The 22356-nt window shown below is 39.0% G+C and overlaps 1 protein-coding gene across 4 annotated transcripts in view; it reads right to left on the bottom strand.

Annotated features, from left to right (window-relative positions):
- Positions 1 to 22356, bottom strand: part of LOC122550577 (proton-coupled amino acid transporter 4-like) — a 192589-nt gene that overhangs the window by 128470 nt on the left and 41763 nt on the right. For all 4 annotated transcript variants that reach the window (XM_043691517.1, XM_043691519.1, XM_043691520.1 and 1 more), the window contains exons 6-7: positions 19367 to 19451; positions 7059 to 7286 (exon numbers count right to left, since the gene is read on the bottom strand). In XM_043691517.1, the coding sequence (XP_043547452.1) occupies positions 7059 to 7286; positions 19367 to 19451 (313 nt within the window). The remainder of the gene's footprint in view (positions 1 to 7058; positions 7287 to 19366; positions 19452 to 22356) is intronic.

Raw genomic sequence — 22356 nt, 5'->3', positions numbered from 1 at the left:
GTTAACCCATCTATGTGACTGTATCTGAGACTATTCCCCCTTCCTATAACTGCCACCCATCACATACAGTTGCTGTTGCAAATTCCTCATCGCTTCTATCTGTCTCTCCAACCGATCCACTCGATCTGATAATATTCGCCTCTAACAGCATTTATGGCAAATATAATCCGCAGTAACCCTTAAACTCTCTTTAAACTCCCACATCTGACAAGTACATGTCACTGCAAAGGCCATTTTTGCTCCTTCACAATCTACAAACCCAGAAAATAACACCATCTTATTCCTCTACAAACACTGCCCCAGGTTAAATTAATAGCTATGGCTTATATTTTAAGTTTAATCAAGAGACTTATCTCCAAAAACATATAATCAAGAAAGAATCCACTATACTCACTACTGCAGCCTTTCTCTTCGTCAGACTTAAAGCAACAATTAACTTATCTGATTCTGTGCTGTGAACTTCGCCCAACAGTTCCTCCAAGATTAGTTGTGAATTTCACTGTTTGTTAATTTTCCCAGATGCACTCCAATGTCCAGCATTGATACATGAATTCAAACAGCAAAGGTGGCAACTGCGCAGTTTCTTTCTCTCTCTCTCTCCTGCACTGTCCTCACCACGTGCTTCCTTTGTCTGCTCTTCTCCCTTTTAAACTGCTGTTGTTTTGACTTTTTATTTCCAAAGTTCCAAAACAATGCAACAGCATATAAAACAGTAATTGCTGCTCCTGGAATTCGAGGAAATCACCTCCAACACCTAAAATACCTCAAAAAAAGGAGCAGCTCTTACAGCCAGAAATTTTTCCCATCCTCCATCTTAGATTATTATTCAGAAAAGGGAAAGGAAAATTAGTGAGATATTGCCGAATTTCATACAGGCTGCACACAATATGTGCATTTTCTCCAAATCTACATTCAAGAGAAGAGTTGAAAATATTATACATTGCTGTTTTTAAAAAAGGTTTTCTTTTGAAATGAAGACACAGTTACAACAAGGTGGGCAGGAAATTCTAATTTTCTGCTGATTTTTCAAACTGACTGATGCCCTTGATATATTACGATCAAATCTGCTCATGAGTACTATCAATAAGCATTACATCATACAAAACAGGGTGACATCAGATTCAGTTAACCTCACCTAACATTCACAAATTTCTATTTTTAACAGGGATTCATGAATAGCAAAGAGGCATCGAACCTGATCGTCTTGCCTTAACACTAATATACAGAAGCAAATAAAGAGCCCTCACGGTTGTGTCAGTTAACAAAGCTTTCGGACAAAGAACAGGAGTCAAAACTGACAACCAAAAGACAAAGGTCCTACTGTCCAGTAATTACTTGCATTTCAACATGCATTGCCTCCATTAGTGGCCACAGTAGACACATAGTGCACTAGGGCTTGCACCTAATGTTTCTGGTTAGATTAATCTCAAGCACAAGGATCAAGATATCAGAAACTCAACAATCTGAAGGAAAACTGGTTTCTTGTGTGATGAAATTTCAGGATCCAGCTATCATTAAGCCAAAGAAATCCTAACCAGGAATAAACCACCTCCTACAGCAATATCAATGAAATAATTGTTCATAATTGGAAATTTCACTGGGAGACAACTTACACTTATCAAAGAGCCTTCAACAAAATAGCCTAAAGTGTTTCACAGGAGCATTAGAATGGAGGATATTACGGAGAAAGCTCCGAAACAATTGATTCAAAAACAATGAGAACTTTAAAATGAAGACATTGCTTGACCAGGAGTCAACGAACACAGGCATCAAAAGGAGAATAAAACTTGCTGTGAGTTAAGGCATGGGAAGCAAGCTTTGGATGACCACAAATTTATGGAGGCAGAACGTGAGAGACAAGCCACACACACATGGAATCGTTGGGTCTAGAGATAATAAATTAGGATTTCAGTAGCAAATGCACTGACTTGCACTGAGACAGCGGCAAAGTCAAGAAATGTTATGGAAGTGGTAACAAATGTCTTATTGATGGCACTGTTTGAGGCCAGAAGCTAATCACAGAATGAAACATAATAGCAAGGTTACAAATACACTGGCTTAGTCTTAAAGCTGCTGCCAAGGAAAGGAACAGCTAGGGAATGCAGTTTGGAGCAAGGTCCGCAAAAAATGGTTTCAGTATTATCAATATTTAAAAGGAAGCTTCTCCATACCCAATACTAGATGTCTATTAACTTAGTAAACATGAAGGAGTTAAGAGAAGTGAAGCGACACTGACATAAAGTTGAGTGTTTTTTTAGAGTTGGGTATTGTCAACATATGAAAGAAAATTAACAGTGTGCTTTCAGACAACACTGAGGAAGGCAAATTGATCGGAAACAGAAGACCAAGGATAGATCTTTGGCATCAGAGGGCACCAGTCCAGCAGCAAGAAGAGAAGCCATTGCAAGTGATTCTCAAGCATCAAAGAGATAACTTCTGGAAACAATCTGACCCAGCAGAATGATAATGAAGAGGTACTAGAGAATAATGTGATCAATTATGCCAAAGGCTGCAGATGGACTGGGAAAGGGAAAGAGAAAGATTATTTTTGTCACAGTTATAGTGGATGGTCAAAATAAATTAAAATGAAAATCCTAGTATTTACATCAAACAACAGATTGTGATTTTACAGTTTGTACCCATGATGGATTTGAAACAATGTTTGCATGCTTTGACGGACTCTAGAATTAGAAGGACAGGATGTACACATAATTACAGGATAAGTCAGGCAGCACTTCTTTAAGCTTCAATCATTTTACAAACAGATTCATGATATTTCATCCTTGGACTAGCAAGTAAACAATCTCAATTTTGAATATTTAAAATAGATTGTATTTCAATTAAATATTTTCCATTTAAAGCATATCCTTACCTCCATAATTGTATCTACAATAGGAATGGAATATTTTCAATCTTTATATAAAGTGAATTTCAATTGCTATATGTTATGGCAAGGATAGACTTCAACTACCACTTAGATGAAATTGACTACTGCTCAAACAAGAGACAAGACTCACACCAAATACAAGACGTATTTTCAGCACTGGCAACTACCTTGAAGGGGTCCACAGAAGATATACTCAGAAAAGCCTCACATATTCTCTTGACTATAATTTAAGGAATGGTCAAGGTGATTAAAGCTATTAGTATCGGGAATGGAGAAGATTTAATTATTTTAATGAGGGAAATCCAGAAGAGGAGAAATAATCAAAATCACGTGATGTTAAAAAACACTTCTTCACATGAAGTGGCATGAAAGTTTGGAATTCTCTTCCACTCAAACTGGTGAGTCAATGTCAATTGAAAAAGGTTTCAAAACGGAGATTAGTAGATTTTTATTCAATAACGGGTATGGAACCAAGCAGGGTAAATTGCGATAAAGAACAGATTAGCCATTTACCTAACTCGGTGGCAAAAAGAGACTGCAGGAATGAATAGGAATAAACCAATGTACCTTACACAAAATCCCCATTATTTAGATCCCAAGCATCCGGAATTCTTTGATGCCGATTGTATGGGAATTCCGGATATTTGGGATATGGATAACAGGGACTTTACTACATTAGCAATTGGAAGGGAATAATGGATCAGATGCTTTATTGATGCAAGCTCAAGACTGACCTTGAAGCTTCTCCTACACGCTTGCTGCATGAATTTCTAGATTCAAATGGGAATTGTTTGTTTGCGCTACTCATTTTTAAAATGTACATTTTTTTCGTAGGAGCAACAGGCTGAATTTTCCCAGCTATCACAAGCATTCCTCATGCAAACTGTAGATTCAGTCAATTGGCACCTCCTATTCCCTGTGAATGCCATATTTCAGAAGTCATAGAATCTCTACAGTGTTGAAGTAGCCATTTGGCCCATCAAATCCACACCAACCCTCTGAAGAGCATCCCACCCACACGCACCTCCTACTTGTCAACACACCTATCTGTCAACACACATTTCCCTTGGCTTATCCCCCTAGCCTGCACATCCCTCGACACCATGGGCAACTTAGAATGGCAAATCAACATAACCCACACGTCTTTGGACTGAGGGAAGAAACCCATGTAGACAGGGGAAGAATGTGCAAATTCCAAACAGACAGTCACCCAGGGGTGGAATCAAACCTGGGTTTCTAGTGCTGTGAGGTAGCAGTGCTAACCACTGAACCACGTGCTACCTAAACCTGAGGGAGAACTCTTTGTAATAACATAGAGCATTGAACGTTACAGCACAGTACAGGCGCTTCAGCCTTCAATGTTGCGCCAACCTGTGAAATTAATCTGATGGACATCTAATCTACACCATTCCATTATTACCCATATGTATGTCCAATGCCCATTTAAATGCCCTTAAATACTACTGTTGCAGGCAGGCCATTTCATGCCCCTACTACTGAGTGAAGAAACTACCCATGATATCTGTCCTAAATCTATCACCCCTCAATATAAAGCTATGTCCCCTTGTGTTAGCCTTCACCATCCGAGGAAAAAGGCTCCCACTGTCCACCCTATCTAAGCCTCTGATTGTCTTCTACAGCTCAATTAAGTCACTTCTCAACCTTCTCTCCAATGAAAACAGCCTCAGTTCTCTCAGCCTTTCCTCACAAGACTTTCCTTCCATACCAATAAATCTTCTCTAAACCCTTTCCAAAACTTCCACATCCTTCCTATAATGCGGTGACCAGAACTGTACACAATACTCCAGATGCAGCCTTACCTGTGTCTTGTACAGCTGAAGCATGACCTCATGGCTCCAAAACTCAATAACTCTACCAAAAAACACCAACATATTATATGCCTTCTTAACAACCATATCAACCCCTGGGTGGCAACTTTCAGAGATTTATGCACCTGGACACAGACATCTCTTTGTTCATCTACACTGCCAAGAATTTCACCATTAGCCCAGTACTTTGCATTCCTGTTACTTTTTCCAAAGTGAACTACTTTCCTGTATTAAACTCCATTTGCCACCTCTCAGTCCAGCTCTGCAACTTATCTATGTCCCTCTGTAACCTACAACATCCTTCAGCACCATCCAAACCCTGCCTATCTTAGTGTCATCCGCAAATTTACTAACCCATCCTTCAACACACATCCAGATCATTTATAAAAATGACCAAACAGCAGTGGCCCCAAAACAGATCCTTGCAGCACACCACTGGTAACTGAGCTCCAGGATGAACACTTCCCAACAACCACCACCCTCTGTCTTCTTTCAGCTAGCCAATTTCTGATCCAAACTGCTAAATTACCTTCAATCCCAAAACTCTGTATTTTGTGCAATAGCCTACCATGCAGAATCTTATCAAACAGTTTACTAAAGTCCACATACACTACATCAACCGTTTTACGTTCATCCACCTGTTTTGTCACCTTCTCAAAGAACTCAATAAGGTTAGTTAGGCACGACCTACCTTTCACAAAACCGTATTGACTACCGCTACTCAAATTATTCCTTTGCAGATGATTATAAATCCTCTCTCTTATAACCTTTTCAAACACCTTACACACAACTGAAGTAAGGTGGATTGGCTTATAATTACCAGGGTTGTCCCAACTCCCCTTCTTAAACAAGGGAACAATATTTGCTATCCTCCAGTCTTCTGGCACTGCTCCTGTAGGCAATGATAACATAAGAACAAAGCCAAAGGCTCTGCAATTTCCTCTCTGGCTTCCTAGAAATGTGAGGATAAATCCCAACTGGCCCGGGGTCTTATCTATTTTCAGATCTTCCAAAATTTGTAAAACCACCTCTTTGTCAACCGCAATCCCATCTAACCTAGTAGCCTATATCTCCGTATTCTCACTAACACTGCCCTTTTTGAATGTGAATACTGTTGAAAAGTATTCATTAAGCGCTTCTGCTAGGTCCTCAGATTCCACACACAACTTCCCCGTACTGTCTTTGATTGGCCCTAGTCTTATTCCTGATCCCTGATGAACGGCTCCTGCCCGAAATGTCGATTTTCCTGCTCCTCGGATGCTGCCTGACCTGCTGTGCATTTCCAGCACCATTCTAATCTTGACTCAAATCTCCAGCATCTGCAGTCCTCACTTTCGCCTAATCTTACTCTAGTCATTCTTTTATTCCTGACATACCTATCGAAGGTCTTAGGGTTTTCCTTGATCCTATCTGCCAACAACTTTTCATGGCCCCTCCTGACTCTTCTTAGCCCTCTCTTTGGATCTTTTCTGGCTAACTTATAACTCTCAAGTCCCCTAACCGAGCCTTCAGACCTCATCCTCACAAAGGCCTTCTTCTTTCTCTTGACAAAAGCTTCAACCTTTTTTTAAGTAAACCATGGATCCGTCTCTCGACAACTACCTCACTGTTTGATAGGTATACACTTCACAAAGACCCACAACAGCTGTTCCTTGAATAAGCTCCATATTTCAAGTGTGTTCATCCCCTGCAGTTTCCTTCCCCATCTTACACAGTTTTCTTCCCAATCTTGCCTAATTGCATCATAATTGCCTTTCCCCCCGTTATACCTCTTTCCTATGATATACACGTATCCCTGTCAATTGCTATTGTAAACCTAATCAAATTGTGGTTACTATCGCCAAAGTGTTCACCTACCACCAAATCTAACATCCGGCCAAATTCAATATAGCATTGCCCCTTGTTGGCCTGTCGACATACTGTGTCAGAAAACCCTCCTCCACTTATTGAGCAAAAATTTGATAAAGGTTCTGCAGGTATATTTACACAATTTATTCAAGAACAATAATCAACAGCATTTTACCAGTGAGCTTAACTATTATCACAGTACAGTGTTTTACCAGTGAGCTTAACTATTATCACAGTACAGTGCAACCTCAATTATCCGAACAACAGGGACGGGGAGTATTTTATTTAGATTATTGAATGTTCAGATAACCGATCCAATGGCTGTGGGGAGCAGCCCAAGCATCAGGACCTTGAGATCTTGTTCGGATAATCGATGTTCAGATAACCGAGGTTGTACTGTACATGCTGAATATATGTTTGAAATATATTCTGTTAGGGACAGAATTTAATCAATTGATAGTGTGCAATTTTTTTCTTATTAGTTAAAAACTTACCCTAATAATATACTGATAGATGATAACAAGACTGACAGCCATTGAGAGATTTGCCAAAAAAGAGAATACTGCAAGGTACTTGAGATCACGAATAAAAACAAAAATGATCAAAAAAGGAAGCAAGCTCAGCATGTATATCCTTGCATCAACGTTCCACTCATCAGGTGGACTGCTGGTAATGTTCAAGTCATTGTAATTTGTATGATTCTTCAGAAATCCTTCCACCACCTGCAGAGATAAACCATGGGTTCAAAAATTATTTTATGATTAAATAGATCGATGAGTTCTATTATATATATATATACCATAATTAAGAATAAATTACATGAAAGCCTGCTATAGGAAATTCAACAGGTGCAGTGCATGATGCAAATTCACTAGCTGTAGCAATCTGTTTAAATTAAATTGTGATGCACAGAAGTGACCTACCATTATGAATTCACCTACATAAACTAGATCCTGAATGCAATTTCCTTTACACAGAAAGCAACAAATTACAAACCTATAGAAAATGTACAAGAGCAAATCCCGTGACAATTCTCGCTTCTTCTTAACTCTTGGTAACTGATTAGTGCCAGCAATAATGTAATTTCCTGGGGCTCAAATGAAGATGACAACTTTGAACAATTGGGGAAATATATAGACAATTCTGACTATTTTAAATCAATCAAAACCACTTCAGGATATTAACTGCATAGTAAATGAATGTCAATTGTGTTTAATTATATACAGGTGGAAAAAAACTGATTGACTTTCACTTGAGCACATAGAAAATTGTAATGGCCCAGTGCTAACGTCCCTACCTCTGGGCCAGAAGTTCAACTTCAAATTTCATTTAAGGATGTAATGGCCACGGATTTAAGCATGTGACATCCATGTGAGAAAGATAAAAAAAGGTATTGATGTAATTGGGGTGAGAGTTAGGAAATAGAGACTTGTGATGGTTCATTCTATAAATGCTGTACTAAAGATTAACTTCAGTACATTCTGAAACAAAAAGTGGAAGATTAGACCACAGGATACCATAATGATTCTCAGTTATATTACAGGGTAACTCTAAGATGATTTCGCACACAGGTTCAACTCTCTCCAAAGTATTCAGAGAAGCAAAATGCAGCTAGGTACCAAGAATCTGTTTTGTAGATTAAACATTGTCTGGAAAAGGGCTATCCAATGTTCATAACTGGTTGCCATAACTGACAAGCATGATCTAGAGTTTACCTAACCTAATTCAATGGAAATAATTTGTTCACCTGAAACATAACTTCATAACCTACAACAAAAAGCCAAAATTGTAATTCACTCAAGTCTGCATACCTAGTCATTCAAGATGATCTAAAATGTGTTATGGCACTGTTTCCAAACCAAACAGGCCAGAACCTTTAACATAGTTGCGTAACATCACAATATGATATTCTGGTAAAAAGCTACTTTCAGTCAGTGTCGTGTCTTCAGTCAGCTATTTGTGTGAGCAATGTCCACCAGTGAACTCAGAACCCAAATTATGCCTGCAAGTTGGTAATATTTCAACAATGTCAGGAATTAGATTAGATTATCTACAGTGTTGAAACAGGCCCTTCGGCCCAACAAGTCCACACCGACCTTCCAAAGAGTAACCCACCCAGATCATTTCTCTCTGACTAATGCACCTAACACTACACTATGGGCAATTTAGTATGGCCAATCCACCTGACCTAACATCTTTGGACTGTGGGAGGAAACCAGAGCACCCAGAGGAAACCCACGCAGACACAGAGAGAAAGTGCAAACTCCACACATACAGTCACCTGGAATCGAACCCTGGCGCTGTGAGGCTGCAGTGCTAACCACTGAGCCCGTAATGTTATGCATGAACTTCAAGGTATGTGATTCAACAAGAACTCAACTCTGTCACACAAGCTAACATACAGAATACCAAAAAGCTCATCATGGTAGTAAAAAGTAAACACTAAAAGAGAGTCGTGACAGCCAGGTATTGGCAGCAAGAAGGTGCTGAAGACTAAAATGGCCATAGCAGCACAACAATTGGGTAACATCTTTTTCCTAACATTAATCTGTCAGAGTTCAAAGCCCAAGTTATTATTCCATCAATACTGAAGTACTACAACCAAAATGGAAGCATGTCCTTAAGCACAGGGAGTACTCTAACCCTACTGCCCTTTTTCAAAACAGATAATGGCAGCTTACAATAGGCCCAGAATGGCTCAGATTTTAAAAGTGGCTCGTAAAAGAACCATCCTTTCAGCACCAACTTTAGGGTAAATAGCAAAGGAAAAGACACTGAGAGAAAACTTATCTATGTATCAACATGACCAACATGTTTGGTCATTGGTGGGTTCCATCAGCTTGGCTCTTAGAACAGATGTGAAGACAAAGAGAAAGGCACACATGACATCATAGCTCACTCTTTTTTAAGCAAAAACTCTACCTCTGAGTGGAAACTTGTAACTTGTAAAGCTGTGATCATAAAAGAAGCAGAGAAGCCAACAATACATAGAAGCACCACACTACAACACAGATGTTTGCTCATAATTAAAAGATCAATCTTTACTTTATCAATCAGCTGACAAGAACGATAGCCAAACTTCTTCTCATTCTGGGCACTTAAGGGATAAGAATAAAACCATCCATAAAAATGGATGAATGAATGAACAGTCAAACGAATGAATGAATTAGTTTTAGTGTCACATATACGCAACGAGTACAGTGAAAACTTTATATGTCGCCACTTACAGTGTCACCTTAGGTTACCTTCTTTAGTTACAAAAACTTGAAACATAGACAGATAAAATGTCCAGCTTTGCAGAAATAAAAGTTCATAACACTAACGCTAGCACCTAGCCTCCAGTCCACACAGGGCTCTAGCTCCAGACCTTGCCAGGCTTCACCTTGAGGATCATGAGACTTGGAGATCGATTTTGAACCGCCATGCCAGGCTAAAGAAATCACGTCAAGCTGAGAAGATGCCACACCAGGAGACCACCAGACCAGGTGTAGAGGTTGCTACACCAAGCCAGGAGATTGCCATGCCAGGCCAGGAGGTCACTGCGCCAGGCTACTAAGCCAGTCCGGGAGTTGTTGCCAGAGGCTGAGAGTTGTCAATGATCACAGAGATTCTAGAAACATTTACAAATGATAGACAATCAACTGAAAGTTAAAGTCAATTATAGGATACACAGGCTTGAGTTCATATCACACTGGCAAAAGTCAGATGAAATGATGGATCAAGTGATAGGTAGGTGATGACACAATGATAAAAAATGTGATTTAAGTAAAGCTAATTTAGCTGAAGGTTTATGGAAATGTCCATTGTCGTTACATCCATCAAATCCTTCAGAAAACTACTACTGAAGTTCTACTTGATGAAGGATGCAAGTTCAAAGCAATTGTAGCACGACACCACCATCTACAAGTGCTTGGCCCTGGAATAAGTACTCTATACTTAAACAAATTCACTGTAATTCTCAAATTGTGCCCAGAATGTGACTTGTCTCACTCACTGAAAGAGGATCCAGCATTTGATGACACATGCAAGCTAAGTTCTTCTAGTGTGCTAGAAATCCAGTTACCCAAGGAAATCCAAAGTACAACAGAATGTTCTACAGCAGCAAGTGAAGAGTAATAAATAAATCATACCAAAGAGGTTTTGAAAATTCCATCCACGCCATACAAGCATGTCAACAAAGTTTACAGACCCCTGTTAGGTAGTACATGTGGTAAATTTGATGCATTACATACATGCTGTCAGAAAAACTAACACCTTTATTTATATTCAAGTAATTTATCCCAAAGGAATGGACAACATGCACTATTTGCCTAAATCAACACTGATGGAAATGTAAGTACCATTACTCCAGCATCCTGCACAGTATGTACTCAGGAAACTGGCACAATGTGCTGTAATCCACACAGGATATGTTAACTATTTTCAAGGAGGCCCAACATCCATGCATTGGCATATTCAGCTTAAATAACAATACAACTCAAGATGGTCAGTAGAAACCTTTTACGTAATAGAAACAGATGAACGTTTTATCATTGGTTCACCAGCATGCATGAATCTACGTGTTATGATCCTTGATATAACAAACTTATCAGATGCAAGACCAGAATATTCAAGACTGTAACATCCATTTCCTACATCAATAGCCAAGCAGAACAGATCCAACAAACTACATCTGACAATGAACACTTCCAAGATCTCAAGATGATCAACAGGTAACCTGAAAATATCCAAAAGGTCCCCACCAAGTATATTCTTTTTGGTCATGCAGGGACAATATTGAATATAATCTTTCAAGGCTAACAAGTCATAGTTCTACAAGTTATACATGTCAGACAGCACATACACAGAACATTTTGGTGCAGCAGAAATGAGAGATTAACACATGAATATAATTTGTAGGAACAAATGCACTAATCAATGAATAAAGTTGTCTGGACACTCGTCAATTTCATTAACCTCAAATCAAGAGAACTTTTTCCTTCAACAAAGTTCCTTCTCACCTGTGGTGCAAGATGCAACAAACATTTTCCATGTCCATGAATACAACTGCATTCTGGTAACCAAATATTTCAAATTTCCTTTAGTATGATAAATCACAGACACCACCAGTGCAAAAGCTGTTGACAGGTTAGATGCAGGACAGAAGTTCCCTATGGTCAGGGAGTCCAGAGCCAGGGGTCAGTTTAAGGATAAAGGGTAAAACTTTTAGGCCTGCAATGAGGAGAAACTTCTTCATTCAGAGAATGATGTAGAATTCACTACCAGAGGAAGTGGTTGAGACCAAAACAGTCTGCGTTTTCAAGAAGGTAGATATTGCTCTTGTGGCTAAGGGATGAGGGGATGTGGGGGAGGGCAGGATTTGGGTACTGAGCTCAATGATCAGCCATTATCATATTCAATGTCAGAGCCAGTTCAAGGATCAAATGGCCTACTTCTATCTTCTTTTTTCTACATTTCTATCTCTTGTTATCATTGCTCATTTCAAGTCCTACACAGATTTACTCACTCTCTGCCATCACCAAAAAAGAAATTGTCATTCCTCTGACTCCAGCCATTTGTGCAACCCTCATGCTTAATTTCATTGCTGTCAATATGCTCTCAGACATTGAAATCCCATTCAGACTTACATCAATTACTTAAGCTTTTTTGGTTTCACTGACTGATCATTATTACTGTCTTCCTATTCGAGTCTTGTGCAACAGGCTTCCTCCCTACGTGACTGGCAATGTACAGTCCAGTCCGGTCATCGCCTATCCCAGCTCCACAACCTTTTCCCCACTAAATTCAGTTATGTGGAGACTTTGAAGGTAATTTTTTAAACTGAGATTGATAAAATTAGTTTAAAATTCACTGATCAGTTGGATGACATAGGACAATGGTTAAGTATCAGGATTTAATTAAATAGTTGATCAATGCTGCAAGCAGCAGCCTTGTGGCTGTGCATTACTCAATGGAACCAGAACACAGCACAGTTTCAACACTCTGACCTTAGTGTACCTTTTTGACTACATAGTTCAACATCCTATTTGCTTTATCAATTAAAGGCCTGAGACAAGTGGAGCATTAAGCCTTCAAGAACACTATATTTCTCAATTTCATCCTTAGCCATCTCAGTATAAATCTTGGAGTAAGTCTGCCCCCACTACTTTCCCATTTTTCTTCCCATACATGCAACACTATGAAGATAATGGTATTATTTTGCTATTATTCTGCCACTTACATATTTTGTCCAATTAACTTTGATGTTTCTCAAGCTTGATCCTCAGAATCAACTGTCCCTCTTAGTCTATTTAGACGTTTGGTCAATTTGTCTGGCATCTTGAATCAAACAAGTGACAAGAATTAGAATAACTACGGAACCAATACCAATCAATTTTTATTATTCCTTTTAAGTATAATTATGTGTTCCAAATATCATTTTTTAAAGATTGTGTTGACCAATACAACTTGATTTATTTAAACAAAGGACGATTTTCTAAGCAAAAATCCATTTAGCTCTGTATTATTACTATTTGGGAACTTGGATGTTAAATTACAAACATACATCACAAGGCTGTGCATTCTTTAAAAAAAAGCTAAATATTTACAAAATCGAAATGCCAATATCATGAGTGTTATTAAATAAGCTTATTTTGTAATAAACCAATTATTTGCTGTTGATGAGAGAAACCTGGCTTTTTTTAAATACTGAGCCTGTCACAGTTCAAAATTACATAATTTCTTTATGACCAACCTGGTTAAATTTAATGTTGGGAAAGGAATGGGGTACACAAAACAGTGCACCCCTCCAAACTCTGTAGTAACAATAGCTAAAGATGAACAGACCATCTGGCTGAATTAAATTCGAACAGTCTTCCATAAAGATCAAAACTCAACATCACAGCATCTAAATACTTCCAGGGTTTTCACCTCCACTGCTCCAGCTGGAATTAATGTTCAGAGTTACAGAGTCCCATCGCACGGAAACAGTCCAATTCGTCCATGCCAACCAAGTTTCCCAAACTAAGCTCGTCCAATTTACCTGCATTTGGCCCATTTCCCTCCGAATGTTTAGTATTTGAAAATGAACCTTTTAATTATCTTTTAAATGTTTTAATTCTACCTGCATCCACCACTTCTTCTGACATTCTGACAGTTCATTCCACATATGAAACTGTATGGAAAAACTGACCCTCAACTCCTTTTCCAATCTTTGCCCTCACACATTAAAAAATATGCCCTGGAGTTTTGATCTTCCCTACTCGAGGGAAAACACCTTTGCTATTCACCTTACCTATGCCCCTCATGATTTTATAAACCTCTGCAAGGTCACCATTCAGCTTCCTACATTCCAGTGAAAAATGTCAACACTAGTTACAAGAAGACATTGCTGTACCATCCCATATTTAACTTATTCATCCATGTGCAATCTTTGAAAGTTGCCACTCAGGTGGATAGAGCTTGTAAGAAGGCCTATGGTGTATTAGCGTTCATTAGCAGAGGGATTGAATTCAAGAGTCGTGAAGTGATGTTGCAACTGTACAGGACTTTGGTTAGGCCACATTTGGAGTACTGTGTGCAGTTCTGGTCGCCTCACTTTAGGAAAGATGTGGAAGCTTTGGAGAGGGTGCAGAGAAGATTTACCAGGAGTTGCCCTGGAATGGAGAATAGGTCATACGAGGATAGGTTGAGAGTGCTAGGCCTTTTCTCTTTGGAACGACGAAGGATGAGGGGTAACTTGATAGAGGTTTATACGATGATCAGAGGAATAGATAGAGTAGACAGTCAGAAACTTTTTCCCCGGGTACAACAGAGTGTTACAAGGGGACATAAATTTAAGGTGAAGGGTGGAAGGTATAGGGGAGATGTCAGGGGTGGGTTCTTTACCCAGAGAGTGGTGGGGGCATGGAATGCGCTGCCTGTGGGAGTGGTAGAGTCAGAATCTTTGGTGACCTTTAAGCGGCAATTGGATAGGTACATGGATGGGTGCTTAAGCTAGGACAAATGTTCGGCACAACATCGTGGGCCGAAGGGCCTGTTCTGTGCTGTATTGTTCTATGTTCTATGCACATAAAAGCCAATTAAAATTTAACTTCAATTTTTAAGGAAGATAAATAGTCTTATAGATAATGTGATACTTTTTTTTCAATCATTCAAGAAACTAACCAGCTAGGCAACATCATTTCAAAATACGAAGCCAAAGTGCTGATGGAAGGAAAATCAAGTTACTTATTAACACATTAGAGTTTCATATCAGTTTTATTAGAGCGGCATCATGACACAACAATGTAAAAGGACAAAGGCCATCCGTGGAGCAACAAAATATAGTTACAGAATCACAGAGGTCTACAGCATAGAATGAGCCCTTTGTAACATGCAGTCTGCACCAGTCAAGAACCACTTAACTGTTCTCATCCTACTTTCTAGCACTGAACCCATAGGTTTATGAGCTTTGGCATCACAAGTTTACTTCTCAATACTTAACTGATTATGAGAGGGTTCTACCTCTACCACCGTTATTGACAGTGAGTTCCAGACACCCATCACTCTCTGGGTGAAAAAAAAATTCCTTACATCCTCTCTAAATCTCTTGCCCCTTAGATTAAATATATGGCCACAGGGCACTGATTCCTCCACCAAGGGGAAAAAGTTCCTTCCTGTCTATCCTACCTGTGCCCCTCATATACACCTTGAAAATTAAGAGAGGAAAGAATGTTCCACTGAAACTAGAATTGTGTATTTTGATTTTCTATTGTGGACTGACAGCGATGACCTTTGCAATTGGGCAGCACAGTGGCTCAGAGTGGTTCGCACTGCTGCCTCACAGCGCCAGGGATAAATGTAGAGTAATAGGTTAGGGGAATGGGTCTGGGTGGGTTAATCTTCAGAAGGTCGGTGTGGACTTATTGGGCTGAAGAGCTAGTTTCCACACTGTAGAGATTCTATTCTATCACATTGCGATCATGTGCACCCTCAGGTTCCTCTGCTCCAAGGATGCAAATACAATCCATCCAATCACACTTCACAACCAAAACTCCCAAGCCCAGGCAGTTTTTGTTTTTGTAGGAGGTATCACTGGTCAGGCTATCATTTATTGCCCATCCCTAACTACCAAGAAGGCAGTTAAGAGCCAACCACATTATTGTGGGTCTGGAGTCACATGTAGGTCAGAAAGGTAAGGACAGCAGGGTCATTCTTTAAAGAAAATCAGTGAATCAGATTTTTTTTTCCTGACAATCGACTACAGTTTTGTGGTAACCATTGGACTATTAATTTCAGATTTTTATTGAACTGAAGTTCCACCATCTGCCACGGCAGGTTTCGAACCTTCCTCCCCAGAACATTACATGGGTCTCTGGATTAACAGCCTAATGATAAAGGCACTAGGTCATCACCTCCCAAAACATCCTGGTAAATCTCCTCTGTATACAAGGGCCCTCTGATCCTCAGTGTCCCACCGTTCAAAATGGGGAGTTTGACTGAGTGGTACACCTGTCACACCATAATGCAGGTGTCTTGTACGTTTCCCATACAAGAACAGATGGGAAAATTTGAGACTGGCTCCACATTTGAGGTACATTGATGAAAAACATAGGAAAATGTCAGCAGACTGCAGCTTCAACCAAAACCTCAAAGAGTCTATAAAATCCATGTGTTCTATCTTTCAACATTTGGCAAAATGAGGAGCTATTTTCAGCACTGGAATTACATCTTGTACCATCTCTATAAATATTCTGCGTAACTTTTAGCAAATGGTTATATTCCAACAAGTTCAAGTTTGAAAGTAGGAGACAGAAGGTGGTGGTAAAGGATTGCTTTGCAGACTGTGACCAGTGGAGGATTGATGCTGGGCCCACTGCTTTTCACCATTTATAAAAGTGACTTGGATGTGAATATAGAAGGTATGGTTAGTAAGCTTGCAGGTGACATCAAAATAGATGGTGTAGTGGACAGTGAAGACGATTATCTCAGAGTACAATGGGACCTTGATCAGATGGGCCAATGGACTGAGGAGTGGCAGATGGAGTTTTATTTAAATAAGTGTGAGGTGTGCATTTTGCTGAGGCAAACTATGGCACGAGTTTTACAGTTTATGGTAGGACCTTGTGGAGTGTTGCTAAAGAGACCAAGTGGTGCAGGTGCATAATTTGTTAAAAGTTGAGTCAGTTAGACAGGGTGAAAGCAGTGTTTAGCATGCTTGCCTTCATTGGTCAGAATGTTGAGTTTGAAGTTGGGATGTCATGCTCAGGCTATATGTCCTGTCAAGGTCATTATGAGGCCACTTGTAAATTACTGCATACATTTCTAGTCATTGTTCTATAGGGAAGATGTTGTTAAACTTGAGAGGATACAGAAAAGATTTACAAGGATGCTGCCTGAACTGGAGGATTTGAGTTATAAGGAGAGACTGAGTACACTGGGTCTTTTTTCCCTGGACCATCAGAGGCTGAGGGATGACATTATAGAATTTTATAAAATAATGAGGGGCATGGATACAGTAAATATTTAAGGCCTTTTCTCCAGGGTAGGGGTGTCCAAAACTAGAAGGCACAGGTTTAAGGTGAAAGGGGAAAGATTTAAAAAGGGCCTGAGAATAACAATTTCAGGTAGAGGGTGGTGCAGCTACCAGAGGATGTGGTGGAGATGGGTACAATTATAACATTTAAATGGCACCTGGATGGATATAACACTACGAAGGGTTTGTGGGCCAAATACTGCAAGTGGGACTAAGTCAGATTAGGATAGCAGGTTTGCATGGCCGAGTTGGACAGAAGGGTCTGTTTCTGTGCTGTATAACTCTTTCACTCTATAACTAAGTAGTCAATTTATTTTTCTTTATGCTTCTCCACTCAATATTGTCTAGCATTGCAGAATGCTTCTAAACCAAGCATGGACTAGAAGAAAATGGAATTAAGACAATGAGGGATAATTTAATTTTATTCAAATTCAGTTTCCATTCATGTCATACATTTTGGCCTCATCTTTCATCCTTGAAATGGAAAAATTTAGAATAATCTGTGAAACAAAAGTAAAGCAGGTTAGAATATTGGAGTTCCTCTGCATAATCCAAGCTTTTGTACACTATCTCTACTTTATTAAATGTCGACTATTAAGTAAACACTCCTCAATCAGTTCCTGTAATTATTTCAGTCCTTCCCGTGTTCTCAGACTTTTAAAAATAAAACTAAGAGTATTCACCCAAAAACAAAAAGAAAGAAAGGGAGGAAAACTAGACCCTGAAAAACACTCACAAACCCAAACCCATTTTATTGACTATTGCTGGAAATAAAATAAAAGCCAGAGACTAGAGATAAAGGCAAACTCCAGGTTAGTCCAGAATGACAGTTAAGGTATCAGTTTTGAGTCCGTAATGGACACTCCAAATGGAGAGTGTTTTCATTAAGTTAACTTAAAAAAAAGCTTGAATGTTTACCCAATAATCTGCTGTTAGCAATGTGATTTTAAATGCTATTATATATAACACTGAAAGCAAAATTATAACTGTTTTGTTATGTAAGCAATGCGCAGTGTGCAAAAGGCTTTTGGATTATTTAAGCGATAATTGGGTCAATGGGCTGAAAAATGGCAAATGGAATTCAATCTGGATAAATGCAAGGGATTGCATTTTGGTACAAAAAACAATGGTAGAGCTTATATGATTAATGGTAAAGCCTTAGGTAGTGTCATAGAACATAATTCTTTGAAGTTTGCATCACTTATAGACAGGGTGTTTGGCACACTTGCGTTCATCACTCAGTCCTTTGAGTATATGAGTTGGAAAGTTACGTTGAGGTTGTACAGAACATTGTGAGGCCTCGTCTGGAATACTGTGTCCAGTTCTGGTCACCCCATTATAGGAAGGATATTACTAAATTGGAGGGGATGAAGAAAGAGATTTACCAGAATGTTGCTGAGTATGGAGTTGAGGTTGTACAGAACATTGTGAGGCCTCGTCTGGAATACTGTGTCCAGTTCTGGTCACCCAATTATAGGAAGGATATTACTAAATTGGAGGGGATGAAGAAGAGATTTACCAGAATGTTGCTGAGTATGGAAGGTTTGAATCAGAAAGAAAGGCTGGATAGACTGGGATTTTTTTCACTGAGGCATAGGAGATTGAGAGGCGACCTGAGAGAATTTTATAAAATAATAAGATTTGGTAGAATTAATAATGATAGTGGTCTTTTGCCTAGGTGGAGGATTTCACGACTTGGAAACACATTTTCAAAGTGAGAAGATAGAGTTAAAAAAGACACGAGAGGCAAATGTTTTACACAGTTGGTGGTTTGCATGTGGAATGAACTTCCTGAGGAAGTGGTGGATGCGGCTACAGTTACAATGTTTGAAAGACGTTTGAATGGGTACACGAATAGAAAGGATTTGGAGAGATATGGACCAGACCCAGCCAGCTGGGACATGTTGAGTTTGGGATTATGTTTGGCATGGACTACTTGGATTGAAGCATCTGTTTCCGTGCTGTATGACTATGTGCATGCTACTTTTCCCACACTGGACCTTCGATCAGAAAACAATGAAAAGTTAATAAAGTGTTTGAAATTACACCTATTATATGGATGAAGTTTAGGTTAACCTCTCTCCTTTTATGATTACTGTCTTTCTAAAAGTCTGCTTAAACATCAATGGCAGTTCTGATGCTCAAAATGTAACAAATAAACCAATTTGATGTTTCTAAGCAGTAAAACGGTGTGCAATTTGAAACTGGAAGATGGCTTAAATGATATCTTCAGCTTTCACAGGGAGTAAATCAACTCTTTCAACTTCAGTTGTTGGACTTCATTTTAACTGTTCACTCAGAGCTTACCTGTTTCATGTTAGCAGCAAGGAAAACAAAATAAACTGAGCAAAATCCAAGTTGTGTAATGATGAGGAAGAACTCAACAGTCACCCTAAAAAGAAAGGTATATCACTGTCAATCAACCATCATTATAAAGGTAGGTGCTTTAACATTCATGTAACAAAAAGAACAAAACAACTAATATTTATACAGCACTTTTCAACACTGTAAACTATTTCAGTCAATACAATAATTTTGGACGCACTACATAGTCTCTTTTTTTTTAAGATTAGATTAGATTACTTCCAGTGTGGAAACAGGCCCTTTGGCCCAACAAGTCCACACCGACCTGCCGAAGCGCAACTCACCCAGACCCATTCCCCTACATTTACCGCTGCCCCTAACACTGCGGGCAATTTATCATGGCCAATTCACCTGACCTGCACATCTTTGGACTGTGGGAGGAAACCGGAGCACCCGGAGGAAACCCATGCAGACACGGGCAGAATGTGCAAACTCCACACAGACAGTCGCCTGAGGTAGGAATTGAACCCGGGTCTCTGGCACTGTGAGGCAGCAGTGCTAACCACTGTGCCACCGTGCCGCCCACTGCATAGTCTCTTTTATAATGTGCGGCAAAATGGCAGGCATTCAATATGATCTTATGAAACGACAATGAGATCATTTGTTTTCCAAGACATAAATCAAGAATAAATATTGACTAAGATATGAGAAGGTCTCCTTGCATACCTTGGAATATTATCATGGGATATTTTACTTCACCTGAGGCAGGTGAGTTATTATAAAATGCCTCAGCCAAATGATGGCATTCCAATAGTGCAACTCTTACTACTGCGCCAATGTATCCAAATGTACTCAACAACTATTAGAGTCTGAATCCATACCATTTCCTCTCAGGGTAGAAAATCTGTCAGTTAGTCAGCTGTGCTATAGTTGAAATTTGATAGATCCCTTTACGAATCCTAAGGAATTTCCAGTTGGGAAGTAAATAGTTGATCACCTGGTGTTTTCTGATATTTACAGACATGCATTCATTACCAACCCTCCATTTTCATGCTGCCAACAAACAAAATAATGGTTTGAGCTGTCTTTCATTAAATAAGTGACATAGTGTTCAAAAAGCTGAGATGAAGGCAGGTCCAAAGAGAATATCAACTCATGTTCTGCCAAATAAGTTTGAATATTGGCATTAAGTTTGATATTGGTTTCACATTTCATAGTTAGCAGAGTTCAAAAATCAAAAAGTCAAGAAAATACAGAGATTCATCAATATCTGAAAGGATGGGTTAACATTTCAAGACAAGAAAGACATACAGGAGAAGATGGTGCATTTTAAAGGATTCTGAAAATGTTCTGATAATATACTACAAACTGCAACCAATCAAGTTACTCCACATATACAACTCAACCATGCCAAACATGTACACAAGGTGTGACATTGAATCTTATGCCCAAAATCACAGCAACACAGTCAAATAGACAGCCCTGCCAAACACATGTTACAAGTGATTAACTCATTAAAACATTTCAATAAGGTAGCTATACAGTCAATTACCACATATAGATGGCATGCAAGAAGGGCACAAATCTGATACAGCCAATATACTTCAACTCAGTTTGCACAAGATGGCTTAAAATTCAACACATGTACTAACTACAAAATGAATCACCAATCAGAAATCTTTGAAAAGATTCTTGGGCAATAAGAGTTGGAAAAGAATTAAACAGACGGTCTCTCTTTAACTCAGTTAATGCAATCCCACAATTACATATGTCACCCTTTCACCTATTCCTACTCAAGGATACTCAAAGCTATAAAGACACTACCTAGTAAGATGAAATACACAGTATATTTGAAGGATATCAATAAGCAATTTTCCTATGATTCAATGTTTTCCTATCTTTGCTCAATAGTACATAAACACTGCAGTTAGAAGCCCTGAGAAAGATAGCACCATTGGGAACCCTAAATCCATCTAACTTAGAAAATGTGAACAGTGAGCATGACATGGCAGTAAAGCTTGAAGAGAAACAAGTGCTGGGGGCAGAACAGTCAAGATTTAATAGGGAAATAGCTACATTCACGCTATCTAATATGCCCTGCACTTTTAGGAATCCTGGAATTTACCAAACATTTAATATTTTATATTTATACATAGGTTCAACAAGAAATAAATACACTGCTTCTTAGCTGACAACTGCTGGGTGAATTGACAGACAGTCATTCAAACAACTTGATAAAAGAATTGGTGGCATTTTTGAACTGAAGGTGTAAAGGCTGAACTACAATCTTCAAGGCTATGGAATGAATTGCCTCCATGATTAAAGCTACCTGCTGGTCACCTTGAGGAGACTGCCTAACATTGACAGTCTTTACAAAGTGAAGCACAGAATTCCCTTAACTATTGCGGATATAAAACTAGAGTTAATGTTTCAGGTCCAGTGACCATTCTAGTGGTGCTGCCAGATCTGCTGAGTTTCTCCAGCAATTTCTGTTTTTGCTCCAGATTTCCATCAGCTGCAGTTCTTTGTTATATTTTAAAGTTAATGTATTGCAGCAAAAAAAAGTCTAGTGTGTGTTTTTCTAGCAAAATGTCTTGGGGAAAAGTAATGTGTATGGGAATACAAAGTCAAATTTTCAACATTTGAAACAGTGAAACTCTACTACCATCAAATCACATTTATCACATAAAGTGAGTACTTTGACAAAAATAGCCACGGCCAAGGATCTCTGTATCCTATTAGAGACAATCAGCTCAAATCCTGCATTAAGTGTGAAACTGAATTCAACAAATCTGACTGTTCACAACTAGCATTAGAAAATTAATAAAAGAAAACTAATGTTCTCAGGGAGGAAAGTCTTTGATTACAGGACACAATGTCAGATTTAAAAAACAAGCTTGTTAGTGATATGTGAGAAGATTTGTAGCTCAGATTGATGATGTAAGTTAGCTCGCTGAGCTTGAAGGTTTGATTTCAGGCATTTCATCACCATA

Source organism: Chiloscyllium plagiosum, chromosome 6, assembly GCF_004010195.1.
Source record: "Chiloscyllium plagiosum isolate BGI_BamShark_2017 chromosome 6, ASM401019v2, whole genome shotgun sequence".
NCBI classification, from domain to species: Eukaryota; Metazoa; Chordata; class Chondrichthyes; order Orectolobiformes; family Hemiscylliidae; genus Chiloscyllium; species Chiloscyllium plagiosum.
Note: the sequence above shows the minus strand (reverse complement) of the source record. Positions and strands in the feature narration are given on the sequence as shown.